This window comes from Metarhizium acridum (assembly GCF_019434415.1).
Source record: "Metarhizium acridum strain ARSEF 324 chromosome Unknown scaffold_13, whole genome shotgun sequence".
Lineage (NCBI taxonomy): Eukaryota > Fungi > Ascomycota > Sordariomycetes > Hypocreales > Clavicipitaceae > Metarhizium > Metarhizium acridum.
This window is the reverse complement of record NW_027094016.1, coordinates 3157196-3179816: the sequence shown is the minus strand read 5'-3', so window position 1 is coordinate 3179816 and position 22621 is coordinate 3157196. Positions and strand designations below refer to the sequence as shown.

Sequence of the window (22621 nt, the reverse complement as noted above, 5' to 3'; positions counted from 1 at the left end):
ACAGTATAAAACGCTAACTGATATAGTCGAGGTTATGTGCGTACCTTGCCAGAGTCTGGTCACAAACCACGATGAGAACTCCAGAAACGTGAGAGCTCTCGATTCGAGCACCCGCATAACCAATCGCCGAGGTGTCCACGTTACACTCGTAATGTAGCGCGGACCAAATGAGCCCCGGGATGGCTTGGTATTGTGACGGCTGTTATGTGAAGCCTGGTACAAGCTTGCCACAAGTCAGTACGGAGTAGGGAGGGTCAGGTTGTAGCAGCAGAGGATCTGGTCCGCCGGGAACCAATCCGCGATCAAGACTTGACGACATCCTCCCAAGTTCTGGCGATTCTGGTCTCCGAGAAGGAGGCATGGGTAACTTCGGTGGTCGAGACTCGAAAGGGTCGGTCTTGTTTCAAAGAAAGATGCAGTTACGAGCGTTGAAGAATGGAGGGACGCCATGCCTTTCCCGATTAGGTGTAGTGCGAGTGCTTGTCCAACTTCACCACTGACATTCGAAACCCCAAGTTGTTGCAAGACTGCTTCAACACTCAATCCCCAAACGCCACACACTGTGATATTAGTTAATATATAGTCAACGGGGTCAATGTTTGATCTTGTGTGTCTGGGCAACCCCTATACGGCGCTCTCGCGCGCAGCGTGCAACAAAAAAAATTTAATCACGGTTCGGTCGAATGGAGAACTTCCCTGAGCATAGACATTGACACATGCACAGGAGTACTCAGCCAGCTAAATCGATCGTCGGGCGCTGATAACGATCTGGGTTACAGAGACAACTTCATCTGCGCTAATGTTTATCCGTAGCTTAAGAGGATCTGGAGGCCCCGCGAGACATGTACGGCATCGCCGTAGGGCTAGACGCCCGGCCGTGGCGAGACTAGATGGAGTAGTAATAACACACAGAGGCTCAACGTCCAGCCCACCCGTCTGAATCGCAGGAGTGAACGCCATTCATTGTTTGCCTTGGCTGTGGCCTGGTGCCGTTAAACGCTCCCTTGCCCAGTAATGCATCAAGATGACCCCTTGTTGGAGGATCCTAGCACTTTCTTGATGCTAAGCAGTCTTGATGTCTGGGTTCGGCCTTCTGACAGGCTTTGGCATCCAGCTTGTTTAACAAAGATTCGGGTGGCGGCCGTGCCGGAAATGTTCCCTGGTCCTGCTCGACATCACTTGCTGCCAGGCCACACACTACCCGGGCAGGCTTTTGTCATCATTCTCCGTACCTGACTCTTCCCCGCGCTCATCTATAGCGTTTGGTATCCTCTTGACACCAAAAACGTAGTCTTGTATTCATCTTTCTATTGTTGTTTGGTTTGAACGGTGATTCGTGTCTTCTTGCATCGACTGGGTTGACCCCATCCCTTCTTTCTACTTGGCGCTGCTAGTCATTCACTTCAAACCAGCCTAGCTATTCTTTCGGCTGTCCGGACAGCCGTTTACTATTTACAATTCATTTCTTGTTTCTTTCCCGTAATCCGGGTTTCCTTTCCCCCCGGCTGCGCCTTCTTTTGACGAGCCCTCGAGTTTCCTTGCTTTTAGTTCTCTCCACGAGGAAACAGGTCCTGTTTCCGTGGTTCGCCTCTTCTCTTCCCATACACACGACTACAAGACGACTTCGGAGAACCTCAATCACCCTCGAGGTAGTCGGCAGTATAGATGATCTCCACGGGCGGCGAACAGGAGCTGGCTATCTGAGCTAGGGCATCGGGCCTCCTCTGTTCAGTCAACAAGAGAACTCTCCACCGGCATTATTGACTGACTGAACGTCATCATCTGCTCCTTTTATCACAGCCAGCAGTGCAACGTCGTCTTTTATGGATGGCTCTGGTTTGAGGTGGGCAGAGCCACCTTCTTTCGAATTATGGCCCAGGGCAGGGGAGCTATTCGGCAACCAAGGGAACAATTCGGCTGCGTATATTAATGCGTTGAAGTTTGCGGCGTCCAAGTCAATACGGACGTCTTTTTTGATTCTGGCTAGTTTCAATGCTGTGGCGGGTACCACGACAGCGCTTGGTATTTATTGGGATTGTTACATGACTGCGAAGAGAAAAGATCTCAGCTTTCGGCTGAAGTAGGTGCACCATATGCCCAGCCGAGAAACAGGAAACTGAAAATCACGTGTCTTGATATTAACGTTCGAGATAGGTCTTCGTTCTGGAGGGTACTTGGTCCCGCTGAGGTGTTCCCCTTCGTGCTATCGTTGGGTATTGTGGTGCAGGGGATTATATTTGCTGTTATCCAGTCGTTTGGCCTACATGGGCTTTTAATTCTGGGTTGTGAACCCCTTTCGCAAGTAATGCTTCCAGGTAAGATGGGATTTCCTTGTCGTTCGCAGGGGTGGCTGTTCAAGTAACTGACCTCGCTATGCGGACGCAGCCTTCTTTATTGTACCGTATATTCAGTTCACATTCGGGTTTGAAGCAATAGCTCAAGCCCTTCGTCCATACCAACCCTTCTCTCCGCGACCCAAATGGAGCGTCCCCACGTATCTGGCTGTCATCGTTTTCGGTTTGATTTTAACGTACGTTTTGACTCGACTCGAATTTCCCCCCAATTTTTGTTTTCCTTCGCTCGTGTTCTTCCTTCGGAGATGGGCTATCGGTTGCTTTGGTCTCCTTGTTGGAATTGCCGCAACGTTGCTCATAGGGAGTGTTGCTACATTTGTTCGTCTGTACCGTGTTGTAGGCATCGGTGAGCAACAAAGAATAACAGCAACATGGATGGCGTGGTTCATGGCTCTGGGTGCACTGACACTGGTAGGTTTTCTTGGGGACAGTGTCCCTTTTTTTCACCATGTCTTTGCTTTTCTAACTCTCGCTGCAGTCTATCATGGCGCCGTTCTTTTATTCAGTGGCTGTGGATGGCCAGTCCCGCATTAAAACCACGCAGTCAGAATTATCCATGGCTACTGTCGTGGTGTCCAACTTGACGGGTCTCATGACGGGCGGAATGTATATTTTGCTCCGGTCAAGCAAGATCGGCAAGCTTGGCCCCAAGGGCTACTTCGAATTTGACCGGAAACGGTCCATCAGGCACCCCAAGTCGAGCCCTCCGCACAGCTTCATCTTTACGAGACAGATGAAGCAGCCTGTACCGCTGTCTACGCAATTGCCTCCTGCTCGGCGCCAGGAGAGCAGCCTGTACACTACCCAGGACGTCGAGCTTGGGCTTGGTCCTGTACATGCCCTGACTTCAGATGAGCCCCCAAAGCCGGACGGCATGGCTGAAGCTTTCGCGGTTGGTGTAGCAACTACCACTCCCGGCCCAGTCTCGTCACAAGAAGCACATCCTCGAAAGAACTCTACCTATAACATCTTCCCGCGAGACACCGTCTCCGACAAGCCCATGTATACCCTCCCGGCCACAGCCTACATGACTTCCAGCAAAGAAGACAAAGATCAGGCGGTCAACCCTTTTGATGACGAATTACTTCCTCCTCCCACCATCCGACTCTCAGGTAGCAGACACAACCGAGAATCATCCCTAGGCACATCAGCCACCGTCCCAATCGGCATCCGAGTCTCGAACATTAATGACATGCCCTCTGTCCAGTCATACTACGAAGTCCCGCCTTCACCTCGAGCCATGACTCCGACCCAACCGGTTTCAAGTGCGCCTGTTCCCCAGATTCCAGACACTCTCGCCATCTCCGAAGATGAAGCCTCAGAAGAAGACGACGATAAACAACTACCCCCAGTGCCTTTGGCCCTGTTGAAGAAGCAGCCCGTCAAAGAAGTCGACGAGGAGGAAATTCGTCTCAGCCCGACGGTGTACAGTCCCCAACGGACCCCTAGCAAAACTAAAACCAAGGCGAGCAGTCCAACTGCACGGCCTGTTGGCCCTACACACAGTCCAGAGAGCTTCTCGCCTGTCAATGAAGCCGAGTGGATCTAAAGGAAAATTGTAAAGAAAAAAAAAATTACTTTTATAAATATCTTTCTCTTCTACTATAGGTGGCAATCATAGGTTTACCCACCGTAATTTTTATATAGCTGTGTTTTCTTGGTTTCAAATAGGAGGGTTACGGAAATAAGGGACAAGACCTATTCTATCGTTTTAGTATTGTCGCGGTTATGATCGATGGATGTGGCATGGGACCGTTTATGTCTTCACAGGAGACATGTGTACAAAAAGGACTGTACTGTGCCGGCATGGCTTTGCCGACAATACATGTTCGAATAACAAAGTCAAGTCTCGTGAAGAATATATGTCAAACCTATTCTTACCGTCTTACCCGGGGTATCAGATCTATCCCTCTAATGCGCTAGGCTTCGTGAAATGCTCAGCCCATCTTGACCTTGTTCCTTCGCTCCCACTTCTCCCACCCGGCCTGACACACATCCTCGCTGACAATCAAGTCCCGTACCCTCAGCAACTTGGCAATGGGTAACTCCAGCCCCCACGCCAACAACCCCGTTTGCCGTGCCACCGCGGTGACAGCGAACCACCCCAGAGCAATGAGGACGCCGGCCACGCTTCCCACGATGACCTGTCTGGGCGTATGGTAATTCAAGTATATCCTGCTCCATGCCGTTGCGGCAGCCACGGCGGCCGCGAGAAGAGATATGCCGACTCTTTCCAGCATTGACCATGGTCTGTTCTGCGAGGGGCTCGCAGGGTCCGAGTTTGAGTTGGCATGCCGTTGCGGGTGCGGTCTGTGCCGTACGAGGAGGAACAGAACGAGCGACACGCTCCAGAATGCCACGAACTGCGCGTGCGAGCTGGGCATGCCGTACCCCTTGCCGTGGATCCTGCGCGGGCGTTCTTCCTTTATGAGCCGCTTGAGGAGAAAGTTGAGCGCTTCGCAGCCTAGCTGGCCGGCGAACATGAGTGCAATTTCGACCTCGCGCGTGGACAGGATGAGCGTGGTGTACACGATGCAGAGGGCTTGCGGCAGGAGGGCTAGGTACGCGCATAGCAGGGACACTGGGTCTTCCGGGTCCTGAAGAGCGTTAGTTATGGGACAGGGAGTTTCTCAGGGGCCATTGGATACATAGCGTTGCGATAACTGGCTGCAACGTTGGTCGCGAATAGGACGATGCACGGGAAGAACATACATAATACACGTGCGTGACGGATAGCGACGCCAGCGGCGCGGTGTCGTCAAACATGGTTGTGGGGTCGGGGGAATAAGAACCATGAATGCATATCTATCCGAGTTGCGGAATTGGGTGCGAGAACCAGTCCCCCCCTTTGAGTGATGAGGAATAAACGACTGGTGATGTCAATAGTAAGTAGGTGAGACGGGAGGAATGGTCCGGGCGTTCCCATGTGCCTGGCGGCAGAATTTGTCACCGCCTGCCATGAATCGGTCTGTGGGGTTGATCGTCACAGTCGCGATTTTGTGAAGCTTTTTTTTTCAACTATTTTGGCATTTCTTCTTATTTGCTTTGGATAGACTGCTATTTTTTTTTTCAGCCGTGACAAGCTGAAGCGGAATATGTCACCGGCGTATGAACGAGCGTTTACATTTCTCAGCGCCGCGATCGACTAGAAGCGGGAAGTGGGCGGTGGAACCTCGAGGAGTCATACCGCACAGAGTCAACAGTTGAGACACTACATTTTCCCATCACTGCGTCAATAAATATCTGGTCCTATTTATTCTCGAAGCCAATTTTGGTCATTCAAGGGAAATCGGCAAGAGGGCGAAAACTTATATCATTGTCCAGTCTCTCGAGGCTCCACCGAATTAGCACATACTCAGCTCCGTAGCCACCGTTTTGCCACAACTTCAGAACTTTCCTACATACCTAGATGCACTTCTTACATCGCACGACGTACTTATAGCCACTGTCCGACCCCAGCCGGGGGATTATACTTTTACGTCTTCTCATGAAATTGCAGACTATGTGGCCTCCTCACACACGCTTGCGCACACGACACCATGGATAATGCGGGGGACGATGACGACCCTCGGTTGATGGAGATCGAGACCTTGGAGGCGATATACCCCGAGATACGCCACGTACTCTCCTCCCCAGACCCGTCGCAAAAGGGCGAGCCGCGATTCACATTCGAGCTGGAACTTCCGGTACAGCCAGCAAAACCAGTCACGGTTCTCTTCCCAGCTGCGTCGTCTGGCGTAACACAAGACGAGCGCCCAGCCCCCGCATCTGCGTCTACTCCTGCAGCCCTAGCCGTAGAACCAGTCGACTCCCTTCTTGTGTCTCATCTGCCTCCTCTGTCGCTGAAGATTACGCTCCCAGATGGGTATCCCTGGGACAAGCCGCCTGCTGTGACGATTTCCACTACGCCGCAGTGGCTTCCGGACGCGACGCTACGTGTCCTAGAGGACGATGGACCACGATTGTGGGAGGAGGCAGGGAGGGATATGGTCGCGTATACATACATTGACCATTTGCATAGGGAGGCAGAGAATGTTTTTGGAGCGGTTAATACTGGGTTTACGCTGGAGGTCGATCCCGATCATAAGCTTGCCGTGTTGGACTATGACATCAATGCCAAGAAAACAGCTTTTGAGAAAGAGACATTTGAATGCGGGATATGTTTGGGTGAGTATGAATCTCTTGGGACTCTTTAGTCTCAGATTTACACAAGGGGACAAGCATTACTAACAAAAAAATAGACCCCAAAAAGGGCTCCAAATGCCACAAAATGATAGACTGCAGCCACATCTTCTGCCTCCAATGCCTGCAAGACTTCTACACCGACGCCATCAAGGAAGGAAACCTCTCCACAGTCCGTTGCCTGACACCAAACTGTGCCAAGGATCGTGCAATATCCTCCTCTTCCTCCACCAGCACCGCGGCAAAAGGAAAATCCAAAGCCGTCATCAGCCCCAGCGAACTCCTCCAGATCGGCCTCCCTGAAGACATGGTCAAGCGCTACGTAACCCTCAAGTACAAGACGGAGCTCGAAGCGGACAAGGACACAATCTACTGCCCGCGTCAATGGTGCAACGGGGCCGCCCGTTCGAAACGGCACAAGAAACCAGAAGGCCTCGAGTTTGCTGAATCCTCGGGTGACGAAACTCCAGACACAATCACTGAGGACGACGTTGCTCACGAGATCGATGAAAAGGCAAGCACGAAGAACAAGGGCAAAGCCAAGAAATTCGATCCTGCGGATTTACTTTCCGTCTGTGAAGACTGCGGCTTCGCGTTCTGCAGCAGGTGCCTGCAGACGTGGCATGGAGAGTTTGTGCGATGCGCACCAAAACGCAACAAGGAGGAGCTTACTGAGGAGGAGAAGGCGTCTTTGGAATATCTACAATTACATACGAGTCCTTGTCCTACGTGCAATGCGCCGGCGCAAAAGACACATGGATGTAATCACATGATTTGCTCGCGGTGCGATACGCATTTCTGCTACTTGTGTTCGGCATGGCTGGATCCCGCGAATCCGTATAAGCACTATAATACGCAGCCGGGTGGTAAAGTGACTTCTTGCTACATGCGTCTTTGGGAGTTGGAAGGCGGCGATGGAGATGACGTCGGGCTGGGCTATATTGGTGGACGGGAGCTGGGACGGGTACCTGTTGGGGGCGAGAATCTCGCGGAGATCGTTCCCGAGATTGAAGAGCCCGAATCTGAGGATGACTCTGGATCCGACAACGAAGGAGCCCTAGAGTTGAATCCTCCCGTTGCAGTTGCCAGAGAAGCGCCCCTCGTCCTTCGCCTCATGGACAACCAGCCTCGTCGAGGACCAGCTCCTCAGCCTCCTCCCCCTCCCCCTCCTGCCCGAGCAGGCAGAGGGCGCGGCCAGGCAAACCGCCCCCAAGGTCGAGGAAGAGCACACGAACACGCCGTTCCCCGAGGCGGCCCCCATCGTCGCGGTCAGCCAGCACCACGAGCAGCCCGGGGCCGTCGCCACAGAGCAGGTCGCGGTAACGCAAGACAGCAGAACCCTCAGGAGGCCGGCGCACCTAACGCAAACGCAGGCGCCCTCGACCCAGCCCAAGAAGCTTGGGTCCGCCACTTTGTCCAAATGGCCCTCATGGACGTCGAAGACCAAGTCGAGGGTGGAGATTCCGATTCTGACGATGGAAACTGGCAGATCGAGTGACGGGCAGGCCACCTCCATTATCCCCCGTATGCAAGACACTTGATCAAGTCATGTTTTTGGCCAGAAACACAGGGCCGCGGAGATGAAGGGCGTCTCGGAGATGACGCGGGGCGAATACATTCTGTTGGGGAGGCAATTCAGCAGATGAAAGGGGTTTTTTGCATGACGATTTATCTCGAGCGTACATCTAGCGCTGCAGAGGCGTCTGCATTTCTTGGTACGGACAGACACACGGCCATGTTTGGGAAACGTGGTGTTCATTTTCTTGGTTGGCGTGGATCAAAGGCAGTTTTTTAGTAGCGCAGCAAGGGCACCATGGGAGGGGATGACATGCTACGATTTGTGATTGCGATGTTCACTTGGCGGTGTTGGTGGCACGATGGCTGCTGGCTGGACTTGCCAACCACCACGGCGTATTCACAATAGACTGCCGCGAAAGACGTCAGAGTTTGGTTCGTTGGGCAATGACAGGAGCGTCGATTTTGCCGCAATTATGCCACTTGGCGAGCCCGTTTATACTGTGCCCCATGTCCCTGCAGCATGGGAGAGGAAGAAAGGTGCCCATGCTCGGCGCGGTGAGTTGTCGATTGGCACAAAAAAACCTGCATCTCAGGACGGCTACGTACTACAGAGCGCCACCCCGAAAATCATGTCATCTGTCTATCGAGCATCGAGGCGCTACTGGATACGGAAGGAGGATGGGGGAAACGCCCAATCCCGGGGCCGAAACATCTTAGACGTTCTGTTAATGCAAGGTTGTTGCCTTGGCGCTGGCCGGACTCGTAGCCGCCAGCATGCATTGCCTCGAACCCGGGTTTCCAATTCGCTTGGGGTCCAGAAATGCATTGCCGTACCAGACGTTGAGGAAAAAGGACGAAACCAGAGGGAAATGAAAGACTGGTCGGGGGGGTTGTTTCACGCAAGAGTCCTGTTCCCCAACCCGTTCATGGCTAAATTTAGTGTGGCTCGTGAAACAAACTACGTTCCGCGTAGAGGCAGAAATCAGAAACAGCAACGTCGTGATAGGCACAAGGCACATGCAAAAATCTCGGTCCACTTTGTTGCCGGTATAATTCTTTTTTTTTTTTTTGGTCCATACAGTAATATGTCATCGGATAGCCCGACGTCACTATCTGACTTGCTGGCGCGACTGACAAACAGATTAATTACTATTCTGCGCTCGTCATGTCATGCGTTACCAAGGTCGGCTTTTTGTTTTCCTGTTTGCCCCTCGGTGACGAAATCGTGAGGGCTGACCATGCGAAATGTCAAAGGGACCCGGAACATCACGCACGCCTGGGCGAAGTGGGATCGGCCGATAATTCTGCAATCTGAGAACCGACTCCCGATGTTGCATCGGCCGCCGTGATGGAGGCAGGTTAGAAAGAGGAGAGGGGGGGGGGGGCAGGACAGGGGCAAGGACAGGGAGGAATGATCAAAGGAACCAATATCGTCCACTGCTACAAGTTTTACAATACATACACACATACACCAGTGTTCGCAGCCAAAGAAATCACCATCTGCCAAAATGTCCCGAATGCTACCCTGGGTTTGTTCGTGTTTTTCCCGCCCGGCAAATTCGGCTGACCACGACTCGACCTTGCATCTTCCAGAATGGATATTCGTTATGCAGTAATAACAACTCGTCAGCAATTTGGGGGCCGACGGCACAAGACATGGTGCTTATTTTGCTCGCAGAGTAAGCTGCCTCATCCGAGCAGATTCCAGAGTCATGGTAAGCAACGTCTTGGACAACTGCCCATCAACGGAAATGTAATGTTGCGTCTGCAAATCTATCCACGGCCATCGATGCAACTCGCCGTTCTGCAAAAGGGCTAGGACATGGGTTTCATTCATATGATAAGAGGCTCCCGTCCGCCTGTCGAGTGTGCGGACAAAGCTTCAAGAAAACAAAAAGTCTTGCCGTCCTGTTGTACGTATGATTCGGGCCTTCCAAGGCTTCAGGACTGGTCCCTGGTTGGCCAGGTTGGCCTGGTTCATTGATGACGGGGGTGCAAGTCGAGGATGTGGATTTTTTTTTTTTTTGGAAGGGGGGGCGTGTTCTTACCGCTTAGTCAACCTCTAGCCGCAGCCAGCAATACAGGAAGTGAGATGTGTATACGATATTCAGGGGTTCGTGTCTCTGAGGTTCGCGTGTACGGGAAATGTCGAGAGGTGTACTCCGGTTGGTTTACAGAGTACTTAAATGCCAGCATCTCCAATGTTGGAGAGTGCGTGAGAACCTGACCGGCTTCTTCTCCGTCCGAACCACCGCAAAAACGGCCGAAAATATCCAGGGCTGCACCGTGGCTAGAGCCAGAGACATTCGACACTACTCCAAGGAGGGATAGCTGCATCATCTCTTGCAGTTTTGCGGGGATGTTATGCAAAGGGACTGTGTGCACCGCAGAATGATGGCATCAGGCTCCTCACTCTTCCCGAGGTTGCCCTAATTTCGTCGAAATAGGCATGACAGATTGTCTCCCAAGTACAAGTACCGTCAGCACCTGCCACAAGGCGATACCGCGATGCTCCGTGTCAGACCTCCGTCGTCTCGTATGAGCCAGAAGTTGGCCTGCAAAAACTTCTAGTCCCAATCCCGTCGTCCACCCAGCCCACTGTTTTCTGATCGGAACCACAGACTGTAAAGCCGATTCTTAAGTGGAGATGGACTCCACGGTCTTGTCTGCTTGACGTTGATGCTGCGGTGATCCTTTTTGGAACCGGTGGCACCAACCTTTCCAACCACGCCCGCTTTGGCCTGATCCCTCTTCTGGTGATGGAGGCGAGGGACAGATGACGGGTTCTTGCGCCCCATCATCACTTAAATGTCGCCATTCTAACCGAAAGCCTTGCGGGGCACAGGAATGCGAACGAATAATGATTTCGTCGATGCCTCCCACCTTGAGCCGAGTGTGACTACCCTTCGGACCCGAGTCACGGAGCATTTCGCACAGTGTAGTGTATTTTGTTTGAAAGATTAGCCTGAGGGATATCTCAACTGGTGTAAGCTGTGCTTGTGTTTTTTTTTCTCTTGGACGAAGCTATAATGCAGCTCTGTTGCTCTAGACGCCGAAGCTGTCAGGTTGTCTCTCGAGTGACGATGTTGGTATTATCTACAAATCGCCTATAAATTGCAAATATGTGATCCAACGGGAGGTTCTTCCTGTAGTCGGGCGTGGTCCGGCTGGTCTTTAGACCTGTTCCTCAAATGTCAGTGAGGAATCTGAAGAATCAACCCCATGCCCTATGTTAAGCCAAGCAGCGTGTTTTGCAGTGAGCAGCCCCAGGATTCTTTTTTTTTTTCGCTGGACTAGGCAAATGCAAAGGCTCGCAGACGTACGGAGTAAACAAGGCACATCTGTTGCCATGTACGGAACCGAAAAGTGGAAGATGGCTGATGTAGACCAGCGGCTGCATAAACCACGCGACATTCCAAAAAAATGTCTCTCCTGCCGGTCGTCGGTGGCTCCTTTCACACGAAAGTTCGCAGTCACTAAACAAACTATAGCTCATCAGCCATAGAAACAATAGAGAAGCTCATAACCTCTTGTGCCCAGAATATTGGTATCTGGTTCCCATATTTTTGAGTCCATATATCCCACCCTATGCAGACTCACGCTCAGAGATGCATTATGAAATGCATTAATAGTGGATGTACACCCCTGCGACTCCGCGACTCCGGCCTAGAAGTTGGACAAAGAGTCATGCACCAACGGACAAGACCAATGCGTTTGAGTAATAAACAGAGCCTGCTACCAGCACTCCGTAGTCTAGCGAGACCTAGAGCCGAGCGGAAGCTCCTCACATTGGCGAGGGCATGTTGGTGCACCGGGTCTAACGATTTCGGCCGACCATCTTAGTCTATTGTGGCTGTAAAGGAAAGGCAAGCGCGCGGAGATCGTCAACGAAATTGGTGGGTCAGCCGAATGAACCACACTTGGCGAACCTTTTGCTGCCAATCGTCTACCATTACACCCCCAATCGCCTAGATGTGGGCGACAAGGTTGTGTCCATGACCCAGGGTACCTTTGTTGGCTAAGCCGTTTGTGACGGTTGGTGCGTCTTCACAGGACAGTCCGATGGGGAGAGCACGCAAGGGCACAAACTTGTCGGGTTATTGTGCATCAGACGTTGTCGTGCCAGGTCTAGGCGGTCGTTGAAGGAAAGCGCTGATGATATGTGCCGGACGTGTCGCTCATTGCGAGGGCCCCTGTAGCAGAGCAAGATAGCTACGGCAGGTATGTCCCAACAGCCTCACGGTGATGAGTACTTGTCAGCTCACAAGCTCGCGTTAGGGTCTACGGGATGAGGCCTACTTGTCATATGCAGTTCGGAGATGGGCAGTGCGCATCGGTATCGATGGGTATCTATCGCTTCCATAGAAGGTGTCGTGCCCTCCCAAGCAAATCTGCAGATACTGGCTTGGTAGCGTTTCCAACTCACGCCATCTGTACTCCGGATGGAGTACGAAGTCGTGAGCTCCGCAATCAAACCAGACTGGTCGTGCCCAGTATTTGCCACTTGAGATCCACGCGGCAAGAAAAGTCATAAATCCAAGAAAGGGCTCGAGATTCGGATCGCTGAATCGTGGATACTGAACTATCCACCCCTTTGCTTACTTATTTAATAGCAATATTTATCTGCGTCCAAGAACATGACAGTCTCGGAAGGTCCGTTCGAGCATCCAGCACGGGCCAGGAGGGGCGGTTCCCACATCCTTTTCCGACTTTGGGAGACGGGCTCATTCCTGATCTCGGTGATATTTTTAAGCTATCCATCGTGCAACATGCCATATGTTCCCGACCTGCAGAGGAAAGTCCATCCCGTAGAACCAAACACTGACGATGACTTCGTGTCTGCGCCTAGTTCACGGCATTGTCGACTCGTACATACGCCAGCATGCGCTATCTCTGACAGAGTGGACTAGGTCTCAATTGCTCAGATGCAAAAAAGAGTTTCGCGTGGGACTCTAAGAATAAACCACAGGTAGACAAGCGGGTCGAGGCGGGAAGTAACCCTTTTGCACCTTGCTAACACCAAATGGCAGCAGGAAGCGAAGCCAAAGTATGGTGAAGTGGCACTGAGAGGCAGATCTGCCCAAGTGGACGGTTGCACCATCCCTGATGGTTACATCGCAAGCACAACTGAGAACGGCTGCAAATAATCCGGTTCGACTTTCAAGAGTGAAGTGATTGGTATCTGCTCATGTAAACTGACACTGAAGGCAGCTCCCCTCAAACCCTGTCATCATCAAAGTTGGTGATGACGACAAACCATGGTATAGTATGTTCCCACGTTGCCATCTCTTGGTTTTTGGCAGACTATCCCCATAGTAGAGAAGTGCATCTACACTTGGACACTTCAAAACGGGCGATGTTGCCGTTGGTGTAGGTGATGGAGAGAGATAATTATGCCTAATGCACGCCCGCAACAACGTGTTAAATGTGCGCCCAGATATTGTAGCTGTTTGCCTTGCGCACTGGTTCGGTATCACAAAATTTAGGCGAGAGGCCACAGCATCGTAAAGTTGAGACAATGGGGGAACCCTGCGCCACTGGGCTTCCAAGAGGTTACAGTGGATCTGAACGGCCAGCATTCCGGATGCTACTTCACAGTGTGGTCGATAAAGTTTACTGGAGGGGTCAGCAAGGATGCGGCAGATGTAGGTAGGGATGTATTGGAAGGATGTTGCGAAAGTTCATAATGGATAATGGTGGATGATGGGTATAGCTTGCTGAGCGTCCAACGGGACCTGGAGTTGACGCGGGTGCCGTGGCAAGATCGCCTTTGATGCTGTGCTGGGGACAGTCCCTTGCTATGCATAGAAGGAACAGGCTAGTCTTCTAGTTTGACGGTGACATCAGGTGAGTATGTTGTATGTCGAACACCCTGGTCAGGTGCCATGTCCCAGTGGATGATGCTAGTGATGGTGAGGAGCACAGTCGTTGGCCGCTTTGAGATGGCTAGATGTGCCCAGGCCCTGGTCTCGGTACTGTTGAACAAACAGTGCCAAGAGCGGTGGGCACAGATGCCAGGCTTTAGGATTTGCGTTTTCAAAGGGCTCGAGCAAGAAGAGGCCGTCGTTAATCTAACTTGGAGGAATGCCGATGATGCGAGAGTGGTCCAGCGTCTTCTTGGACGTGACCGGCGACAGGTTGGGTGGGCGCTCGGGTGCTCAGGGACGTCAAGACACGGAAGCCGGGAAACCTTGAATTCTCGCTTGCGTACGGAGTACTCCGTATGGTAGCGTGGGCTCTTCAGGAGAAGAATATTGAAGCCCCAAGGTTAGGAGATAAGAGTCAACGGCACCTGCTGCCACGGACTCGAAATTTCGATGTTCCCACGACCTGTTTCTCACAGACACCAATTTCGGAGTGCATGATTGGCCAACCGGCTTTAGAACTTGGAACATTTTGGTCAGCGTACCTGCTGCAAGTCAAGTGCTCCTTCCCTGCTTTGTTGGCTCGGAATGCTGTGATGGGCTCTTTACACCCCCGCAACTCCCAGCTCGCCAGGCAAGGCCAGCCCACCTGCGCACCTTGGTGATGGCGTGGGGGGTACCTGCCTTACGAGGCGGCCCAGAATTGCTTGGGCCTAATTGGACAGAGGCAGGTACTTAGGGCCTACCTGGCGGGCCAGGTAGTGTAGTTTCTGCGCCTGTTCTTGGTGAATGGCCCGAAGGCAGCAGCGCCTCCAAGTGCAGCCTCGGCAGGGGCACAACCTCTTAAGAGTGAACCATGACGCATTACTCCGTACGGAGTACGGCATACAGAGTGGACGGATTGGCAATCCAAGTGCCTACCGACCAGGTACCTCGTAGGTACTTCTTACTTAAGTACTCCGCATTACGCGGGAACTTTTCCTTTGAACAAAAGGCCAACTATCCGGCCAGGGCAAGCATCGCTTCTGTCTATTCGATCGAAGCATTTTCCGAGTACATTGCATAGAGTACAGTACGTACGGAGCACATACATACATGGCTTGGTTTTCAGTATATTCATGACGAACGTATCCAGACGTCTCAGTTTGTGATGCGCCTTGGGTGCTCCTGCCGTTTTTTTATTTTTTTTTTTTTGTTTTTTTTTTTTTGTTTGTCAGAGCCAGCAACGAGTACGATGGCGCATCATGTTTCTCAGCGCTGTGTGTGCACATGTCTGGCCCTTCTCGTCTCGCCCGTCTCCACTACCATTCTGCCGTAGATAATATCAGTTCAATGATCCTCACAGCCTCACACCCCAACCCCAACCCCACGCCCTCGCCCACATCTTCAATCTTCACCCGGCCACGGGCCAAGCATTTGAGAAAAGCCGAGTCACCAGCCCCTACCTTCTGGACACGGGTCCCACTCGCATCTCGAGGAAGGCCAAGCCACATGTCGCCTTCTGCTCTAACCTCATGCCCCAAATTAAGCCCCCGGTTGTATTACACGGAACGCACAAGATCTCACCATAGCCTATGCCTTGCGCAAGGCCGTGCAGAAACCGAACGCCCGGCTTCTGTCCTTTTCTCGTGAACAGGCCAACAGTCGCGTGGGGCATTGACATTGACACACGGGGTCACGACGCACCAAGCAGATGATGGCAATGCACGAGTTCGGTTGATCAATCTGTGACACAAGAAGTGTTATGCGGCGTAATGCCGCCCGGACTTCATCGTTGATATGGACAAGGATACGCTTAGGCGTTGAATCCAAATGGATATGGAGAGATCGACTTGCTTTCGAATATCGACCTGCCTCTACGGTCCGCCCACTCAGAAGCTGCGATGGGCGACGCTTAATATTTTGGCTGCCTGGAGGCGCACTTGGGTTTTTTCTCCCTGGCTCTGATGCACCGCCCTCTGGCCGACGACTCTGCGGGCGAGAGGCCTCTACGTGATTTTACGGCCGAACAATATGTCCGATCTTTTGGAGCCTCTTATGCCTACACAAGGCGCGAGGGGGTGGGCCGTGGCGCAAATTGTACGTCCAGGGCCAAACTTTCCAACCTGGGTGCCTCCAGTGGTCGTCACCAGAAACATGATTGCGAACGCCTACTTGAGGCATTTCAAGAAGGCCAATGGGAACTATCAGATACAGTTAATATGATTTATACACATCTCATATATCATCAACATGAAGTGATGAAAGTGGGCTTCGTTCGGAGCCTGGGCAAATCAAAGCCGGCGGCTCATTTCGAGTGCAAGGTGTGATGACTGGGAATGTCACCCCTTTTGATGGGCGTGGTTACGTATGTCTTCTCGCGGTTCTTCATCATGCAGCTGGCTACTCCGTAGTAAGTCTGCCGTCCCCTTTGTACTCCGTATGTATGGGTGTTTCCTGACATGTTCTCCGTGGCATTAGAATGAGCCTCCGACTGTCTGGAAGCGCTCCCGCTATGACCACTGGCCCAAATTGGTATTGTCATGTCGGCCGTGCGACGACGTTGAGCACACTACTATCTCAAGCAACTGGACCCTGCAGGCCGAGCGGCGTTCCATTGCGGCGGTACCGGCATTGGGGGGAAACAAAAAAAAGATACCAACAGCCGACAAAGAGATAAAAGATCTAAATTATAACTTACCGGTGGCTGAGAGAGTGGTATCACCAACTTTCCGTGACAATAGACGAGTCTTTGCATTCGTTTAAGCTACACCTCTCTTAAAATTCTTGTGGCATTGGATTCCCTGTGCCTGCGGGACCGGTTGGCATCCCTTGGCCTGGCCAGGCTTGCGCGGTCCTATGGAGTACGGATACGGAGTACTCCGTACTAGCAAGCGGTTTCTGCTGGCCCCTTGATTAGCTTGTTCGATGCTCGGTTCTACTCACAACGCGCCCCTGTTTTTGGTTTTGGCTCGGCCACCTGGCTGCTCCTCTACACACCTCTTTGGGCTACCCTCCGGGATAGTGGCACTAAAAACCTCCACGGTGGTGGTCCTCAGTATAGACAAGGCTTGCCATCCCTTTGCTGGCCGCTTGGTCTTCGTCGCTTGCCTTGTTATCTAAATCCTGTTTTTAAGAACAAAATACCACGAATTTCTCTTTCATAACACCCTCAGCTTTTACTTGCTTCTTTCCAATTGCTTCCCTCTAGCAACCTCAAGCCCTAGATGAGCTTCCCTTTCGGGCGATGCTTGCTCAACAGCCTCGACTCTGCACCGTTGTGTGCAACCATGCCGGCCTGTCTCTGAAATATAAGACATGGCTGCGGCCAATGGACCAATCGTGACCATGGCTGGTGGCCAGGGCAGAGGAGGAGAATAGCCTGACAGGCCGGCCGAAAAGCCATCAGCCAGCCGGAGAGGATGACAACACACTCCCTCTTGGCCTCCCGTGCCCACGATGGTTGGTGCGGGACACCAGTCCTGCAACAGTGATAGCAGGCAAGCATCACCGGAAGTAAGCCCGCCTCGTGCAGACCGTTTAACCAATAGCGACATCTCCTGGCACCCACTTTATTTGCATCCTTGTGGGTGATAGAAAGATGGCTTCGATGGAGGCGCACCCGTCAGCCCAACCAATGCCGCCGCTAGTGTCTCCATTTATCCAACTCGGGTTTCTCCTTTGCTCTCAAGCTCGACACTTTGTCGCCATCGCTCTGCGCTTGATATGACATCTCCAGACGCATTGACAAAAGTCAGTCGGCCGTGCCTCCCACAACCTCGGTCACTGTCCGCACCTGACCCATCCAGGACTGGTCCTGATCTTCTGAGGTCCCGTGGCTCCTGCTATGACGCGAGACGAAATGTTTTCGGCCGACACTCTGGGGGCGAACTCGTGATACAACTAGCACAATTAGTCTGTACATGTTTTTTGGTGTTGAACACTAATTGGCAACATTGTCTGGGCATTGCGCATGACTGATTTGCCACCATTTTCGGGGGTTGGCTAGAGTGTGGCAATGGCGCGCATTCGTCCTTGAACATCGCCGCCAGCCGCTAGGCGCCAACTACTATCGGCCGAGTCCTTTGGCAAGAAAAAAAGACAGCCACATCAGAGATAGTCAGGTTGTCCAGCCCTTCAGTCGTCTACACTGCATAACAAGCACAAAGAAGATGGAAAGCGAGGCTAGAGAATCCAGCTATATTGCATGAAAACGTGGTTTCGTTGGGCATATTTCATAACTGGACATGTTGTAGCCACTTGTGTCTCTGGCGGGGGAGGTTCAAACACCTCGCTCGCTCCATGGTCTGCCTGGCCATGATAACGACAGCGTCCACGTCCCAGCGGAGGACTTGCCTTGGGGCGTCACTCATTTTTCGTGGTGCTTTACCGGTACGCGGTAGTCAACTTCTAGAAGAATTGCGGGCCTTGGACTTCTTTCTCCTGGTGGTATTGGAGCATTCTGCCTCCAGCTGTTTAACACGCACTGCTGGTTCGTCAGGGTCCGGAATGTGCGCTTGAGCCATGAGGCTTGTGAAGCTCGAGTTTGCTAAGAGACTAACCATCCTTCGACCCACTGACACCCCTGCCGTGTCTTGTCTCCGTCTTGCGTCTTGCGTCGTGCGTCGATTTCTTGTTGCACTCCTCAGGCCCATGCCGAGCAAAACTAATCACTACGAAGTACATGGTGTCTATTTTGGAGGTCGCTCTCTGTTCTGTGACAGACACCCGCTCGGCAGACTCACCCACCCTCCCCACGGCTCGTCACCGGTACATGGCTTCTGACACTGTTGCCCCCTTGGCCTTGAGCCGACAAGGAATATTTTCGTCTCCTCTTCGGCAAACGGTCGATAAGTTGACATAACGGGGCGTGTGAACTAATATTTGCCTCCCACGGGGCAGCGCCAGAGGACCTTTCGTCTGTGTGGCCCCCTCGATCTCGTACTGCACCACCCATGATGATGTCTTGGCCCCATGTCCCCATCCCACGGTAGCTCTTCCCGTGCTGTCGGACTTGATCTCGCCCCCAACGTAACCGTCCATCTGTCATGGGCAGCATTTAGGGCCTCCAAGTCCCCTTATGCTTCTGGGGTAATTCATGGTTTCTGCATAACAAAGACAACTGTCGTGCCAAGAATTGGCAGAGGCACGGATTCAGATTGCACATTATAGCGTGTTGTCTTTACATTTTGTCTCCTTGAGATATGGCGCCGACCGGGGACGGAGAAAAGAAATGCCCAATCTTGTCGACCTCACCTCACATGGTCCACGAGGTTTGGGTTTCCTGCTAGGCCGGCCCCCTCTTGTTATTACTCGCCTTCCAAGAATAGACGCCTACACAAAGGCGGACTTAGCTCTGTACCTCGATGGACGAAAGATTGCAGACGGATTGATGCTAGCCCAGTGGATGGATGAGCCAGGAGCCTGAGCCTGAGCCTGTTTAGTCTCATTTTGCTCAATGACCCTAATTGCAATTACACACACTACGCTGGGCTTGTTCCCGTTCCTGGCTGTTAACACCGGCCCTGGCACTCACATCCTGAATGTACCCAGGTCAGTGCCGGGCCTTTTAGGACACACGCCCCTCCACGGAATCCACAGAATCCACAAGCATCTGCCGTCCTGGGGGGGATCCATCGGGATACAAGTAGTATACTACTCGCCCGCAACTTGATCTGCAATTCTACAACCACCATACTTACATTTTTCCTTTATCCAAAACTGCCAGCCGGTACTACTTGAACTTCCCTTACGATTCGGCCCGTGGAAAGCTAAAGGCCACAAGCTGTCGCCGTTTCATCCGTCACGGTCCAAGTTCAAACTTAGAATCATCTCTAGGCGGTTATATCTGCTCCCGCCCTTGGGCTCTTGTCAATACGCCTTCTTCACCGGCATAAAAACCCCATCATTCCAAGGGTCCTGTCCTAGTGGTAATTCATCACTTTTGGCAAAACCTGTTCTACAAGGCATTTGTTGCAAAGACATGTGCTCATGATGACTACGGCAGCATACCCAGCAGCCACCATGACCGAGCTCCGAGGAGAACCTGCCCATTCAAGTCTATGGTCAAATTATGGAGGCTCTTCACACTTGCCTAACCGCCTTGGAAGCATGGACTCCTCTATCCATGGTCACTCGCAACCACATCTGTCGGCTCGACCTCGGGGCGAGTTGGACCAGCCCTACTCGTATAACCGATATTCTCAGGAAGAGTCTGCCTCTTACGACCGTCAAAACTCTTATTCTAGTCTAAAACGGCCTTTCTCCCAAACCGAACCACCAGCCTACCAGGAGATAGTTCACGATATGAGGGACGATGGCTCGCGACTCACAGTGAACCAGGACCACAAGTTGCTTTCCTTCCGACGCTCGCAAGACAAGTCTACGATTGTCGATCAGCAGGGCCGTGTACAGCAACTTGAACTGTCTGCTCAGCTCCATGGCATGTTCTTTTTATCGGAGATGCCCGCGAGCAGCAGTGATGGCTCTGTATTGCAGCCTGAGCTGACATGCTATCGTCGAAACTTGTTCCAGATCAGTGGTTCTCTGGTCATGCCACGAGGACAGCTCTCTGTGGTTACGGAGTCCAACGAAACGCTCTCTGTCAGTAATATGGAAGTAGCCGTTTCTGCCATCGAGTCTGTAGATGGCAATCCTGTAAGGCTCATCGTGATTCCCTGGAAAACTCCACCACCGAACTCCCCCGAAATCAGCCAAGGCCCGGACCAGGAGCCGTCTCCGTTGCCTCTGATTCCATTCCAAGAGGATGGAAACGAAAATGATGGAGACTTTGCCGTCTATCCCATCGGTTGGCGTCGACTTCAGTTCAGGATGTAAGTAACCGCCACACATGACAACTCGTAACAGGCAAATCAATTTGGTCTTCTGACGCGAGTCTAGCGCCACTGCCAACAATGGCCGTCGAAAGGAACTTCAGCAGCACTTCGTATTGCACCTCAAGGTCCATGGTACGCTCTCTGACAACTCCAAGGTTGTATTGTCAGAGTCTATCACCGCTCCTATTGTGGTCCGTGGCCGCAGTCCACGGAATTTTCAAGCCCGCAAAGAAATTCCTCTTCTTGGGTCGAGCGCCGGATCGCGAGGTCAGGCGCTGGTGGAGACAGGATTGGGTGTTGTCGCCAGCGCTATTAATCTCAAACAAGAAGGGAAGCCTAGGAGTATGGATATGCAAGTCCCCAGATCAGGGTTTACGTTTAGCCCCCCGAAACCTCACAACCCAAGCATCAATCCCATGAGATCCAAGTTAGTAGCCAAAACCCTATAAAATGGACTTGTTTGCAATAGCGGGCGAGAAAGAACTAACCTGCGTATCCTAATACAGCTCATACCCTTCTTGGAACTCCCAGGTCCCCTCAACAATGGCACCTGATTCGTACTCAAAGCTGCCACTCTCCGGATCTTCGGGATTTGCTACAGAGCCACAGGAGTTGCCGTTGCAAACTTCGATGGGCTCCTCGGTGCCATTGCCACTAGCGAGTGCAGATCAACACCAGCCTGGTTTACGATCTCAGTATAATTATACCACGACGTCGACCCCACAACTACCTGGTAGCACGGTTACTTTAGGAGGGGACAGTGCTTTCAGTATGCCACGATACGTTGACAGCAATCCGAGGCCTTCCAAGAGCCCCCGGCACCAAGGCCATCAGTCTGTTCATAGCAATGGCTCCATCCACAATACGGAAGGCCCAGACTATCGATACAATGCTTTCCGTGGTATTACAAACGGTGTAGGTGATGTCTCGCCAGGTGGCAGCGCAGCACCGTCAAGAGATTACTACCCGCCCGCTCATACGTGGACAACCACGGCTGCAGAGCCTAGTTCGAGCCTCTCCTACGCCGGTAATGATGGCAGGTCTTATTCAGGAGCGTCCCCATTGAAGCACGAACCTGCGCCCTACAGCAACAGCGCTCGAGGCTCATTTGATACAATGAACAACTACTCGTGGACAGCTGCTTAGATTCCACGGATTTCATGCAGGATAGTCATAGTTCATGATATATCTTGCAACAAAAAACCCTTCAAGATGCTCTGAACAACGGTAGGCTTGGGACTGGTGGAGTAGAATGCAGACCGCAGCAAGCCATCAATTTCATTTGACTAAACATAATGTACTATACTCACTACTTTTACTACTATTCACCACTTGCGTTGCTTTGGCGCTGTGGACGCTAGATACCCGCTATTGGCGAGCCCTGGTTTGACCGTTTTTGATGCAAAGCAGCCCGAGAGACAGCTGCCTGACCGTCATGCATGGAGCTTGGCGGTTGCACCAGGGACGCCTCCGATCTACACATGTTATATGAATCAATCAAACCTATTTGACTGTGTGGAACAGTCATATCTGACAGGATGACAAGTTTGTTGATTTGGTTCGGTTGGGCTTTGCCGGAGTTGCATGGGCGCGCGTCCTGAGCATGCAGGCGAGACCCACTACTTCGACGTATATAACTGCATTTTTTGAGTACGTTGCATTAGCATGGCCAGGATAGGCTCTTTGGGTGGCGTGAGGTATGGTCTGATAGGGGCATTGATTGGGGATTGATTAGAGACGTGCTCGGGTTAAATGAGCCACGGGGGACGGACGGATTTGACGACAGGCGCCGAGGCCGCAACACCCGTGGGTTGGCGTTGAGTTTTATTACTAGTCTTTTTGCCTGCTAATATTTGCCTTGACGGCGGCGCTATAGCGATCAGGGGCT

The 22621-nt window shown here is 52.2% G+C and overlaps 5 protein-coding genes across 5 annotated transcripts; 4 read left to right on the top strand and 1 right to left on the bottom strand.

Moving 5' to 3' along the window:
• The first annotated feature begins 2051 nt into the window (after window positions 1-2051).
• Window positions 2052-5218, top strand: J3458_003605 (uncharacterized protein). Its single transcript, XM_066117856.1, has 4 exons — window positions 2052-2080; window positions 2155-2315; window positions 2386-2765; window positions 2833-5218. The coding sequence occupies exons 2-4, from the start codon at window positions 2306-2308 to the stop codon at window positions 3901-3903; spliced, it is 1461 nt and encodes a 486-aa protein (XP_065977648.1). The 5' UTR covers window positions 2052-2080; window positions 2155-2305; the 3' UTR covers window positions 3904-5218.
• J3458_003604 (uncharacterized protein) lies at window positions 3965-5211 on the bottom strand. Its single transcript, XM_007808666.2, has 3 exons — window positions 5067-5211; window positions 4244-4951; window positions 3965-4052 (listed from the first exon to the last, which is right to left on the bottom strand). Exons 1-2 carry the CDS (start codon window positions 5118-5120, stop codon window positions 4292-4294), a joined length of 714 nt encoding a protein of 237 aa, XP_007806857.1. The 5' UTR covers window positions 5121-5211; the 3' UTR covers window positions 3965-4052; window positions 4244-4291.
• A 171-nt stretch (window positions 5219-5389) lies between the features above and the next one.
• On the top strand, window positions 5390-8034 carry J3458_003603 (uncharacterized protein; the record flags this gene model as incomplete). The annotated part of the gene is made up of 2 exons (XM_007808667.2): window positions 5390-6521; window positions 6596-8034. Exons 1-2 carry the CDS (start codon window positions 5894-5896, stop codon window positions 8032-8034), a joined length of 2067 nt encoding a protein of 688 aa, XP_007806858.1. The 5' UTR covers window positions 5390-5893.
• A 379-nt stretch (window positions 8035-8413) lies between these two features.
• Window positions 8414-9369, top strand: J3458_003602 (uncharacterized protein; the record flags this gene model as incomplete). The annotated part of the gene is made up of 2 exons (XM_066117855.1): window positions 8414-9237; window positions 9309-9369. The coding sequence occupies 2 exons, from the start codon at window positions 8414-8416 to the stop codon at window positions 9367-9369; spliced, it is 885 nt and encodes a 294-aa protein (XP_065977647.1).
• Window positions 9370-19921: 10552 nt separating this feature from the next.
• Window positions 19922-21879, top strand: J3458_003601 (uncharacterized protein; the record flags this gene model as incomplete). The annotated part of the gene is made up of 3 exons (XM_007808668.2): window positions 19922-20730; window positions 20798-21160; window positions 21240-21879. The coding sequence occupies 3 exons, from the start codon at window positions 19922-19924 to the stop codon at window positions 21877-21879; spliced, it is 1812 nt and encodes a 603-aa protein (XP_007806859.2).
• Window positions 21880-22621: the final 742 nt, after the last annotated feature.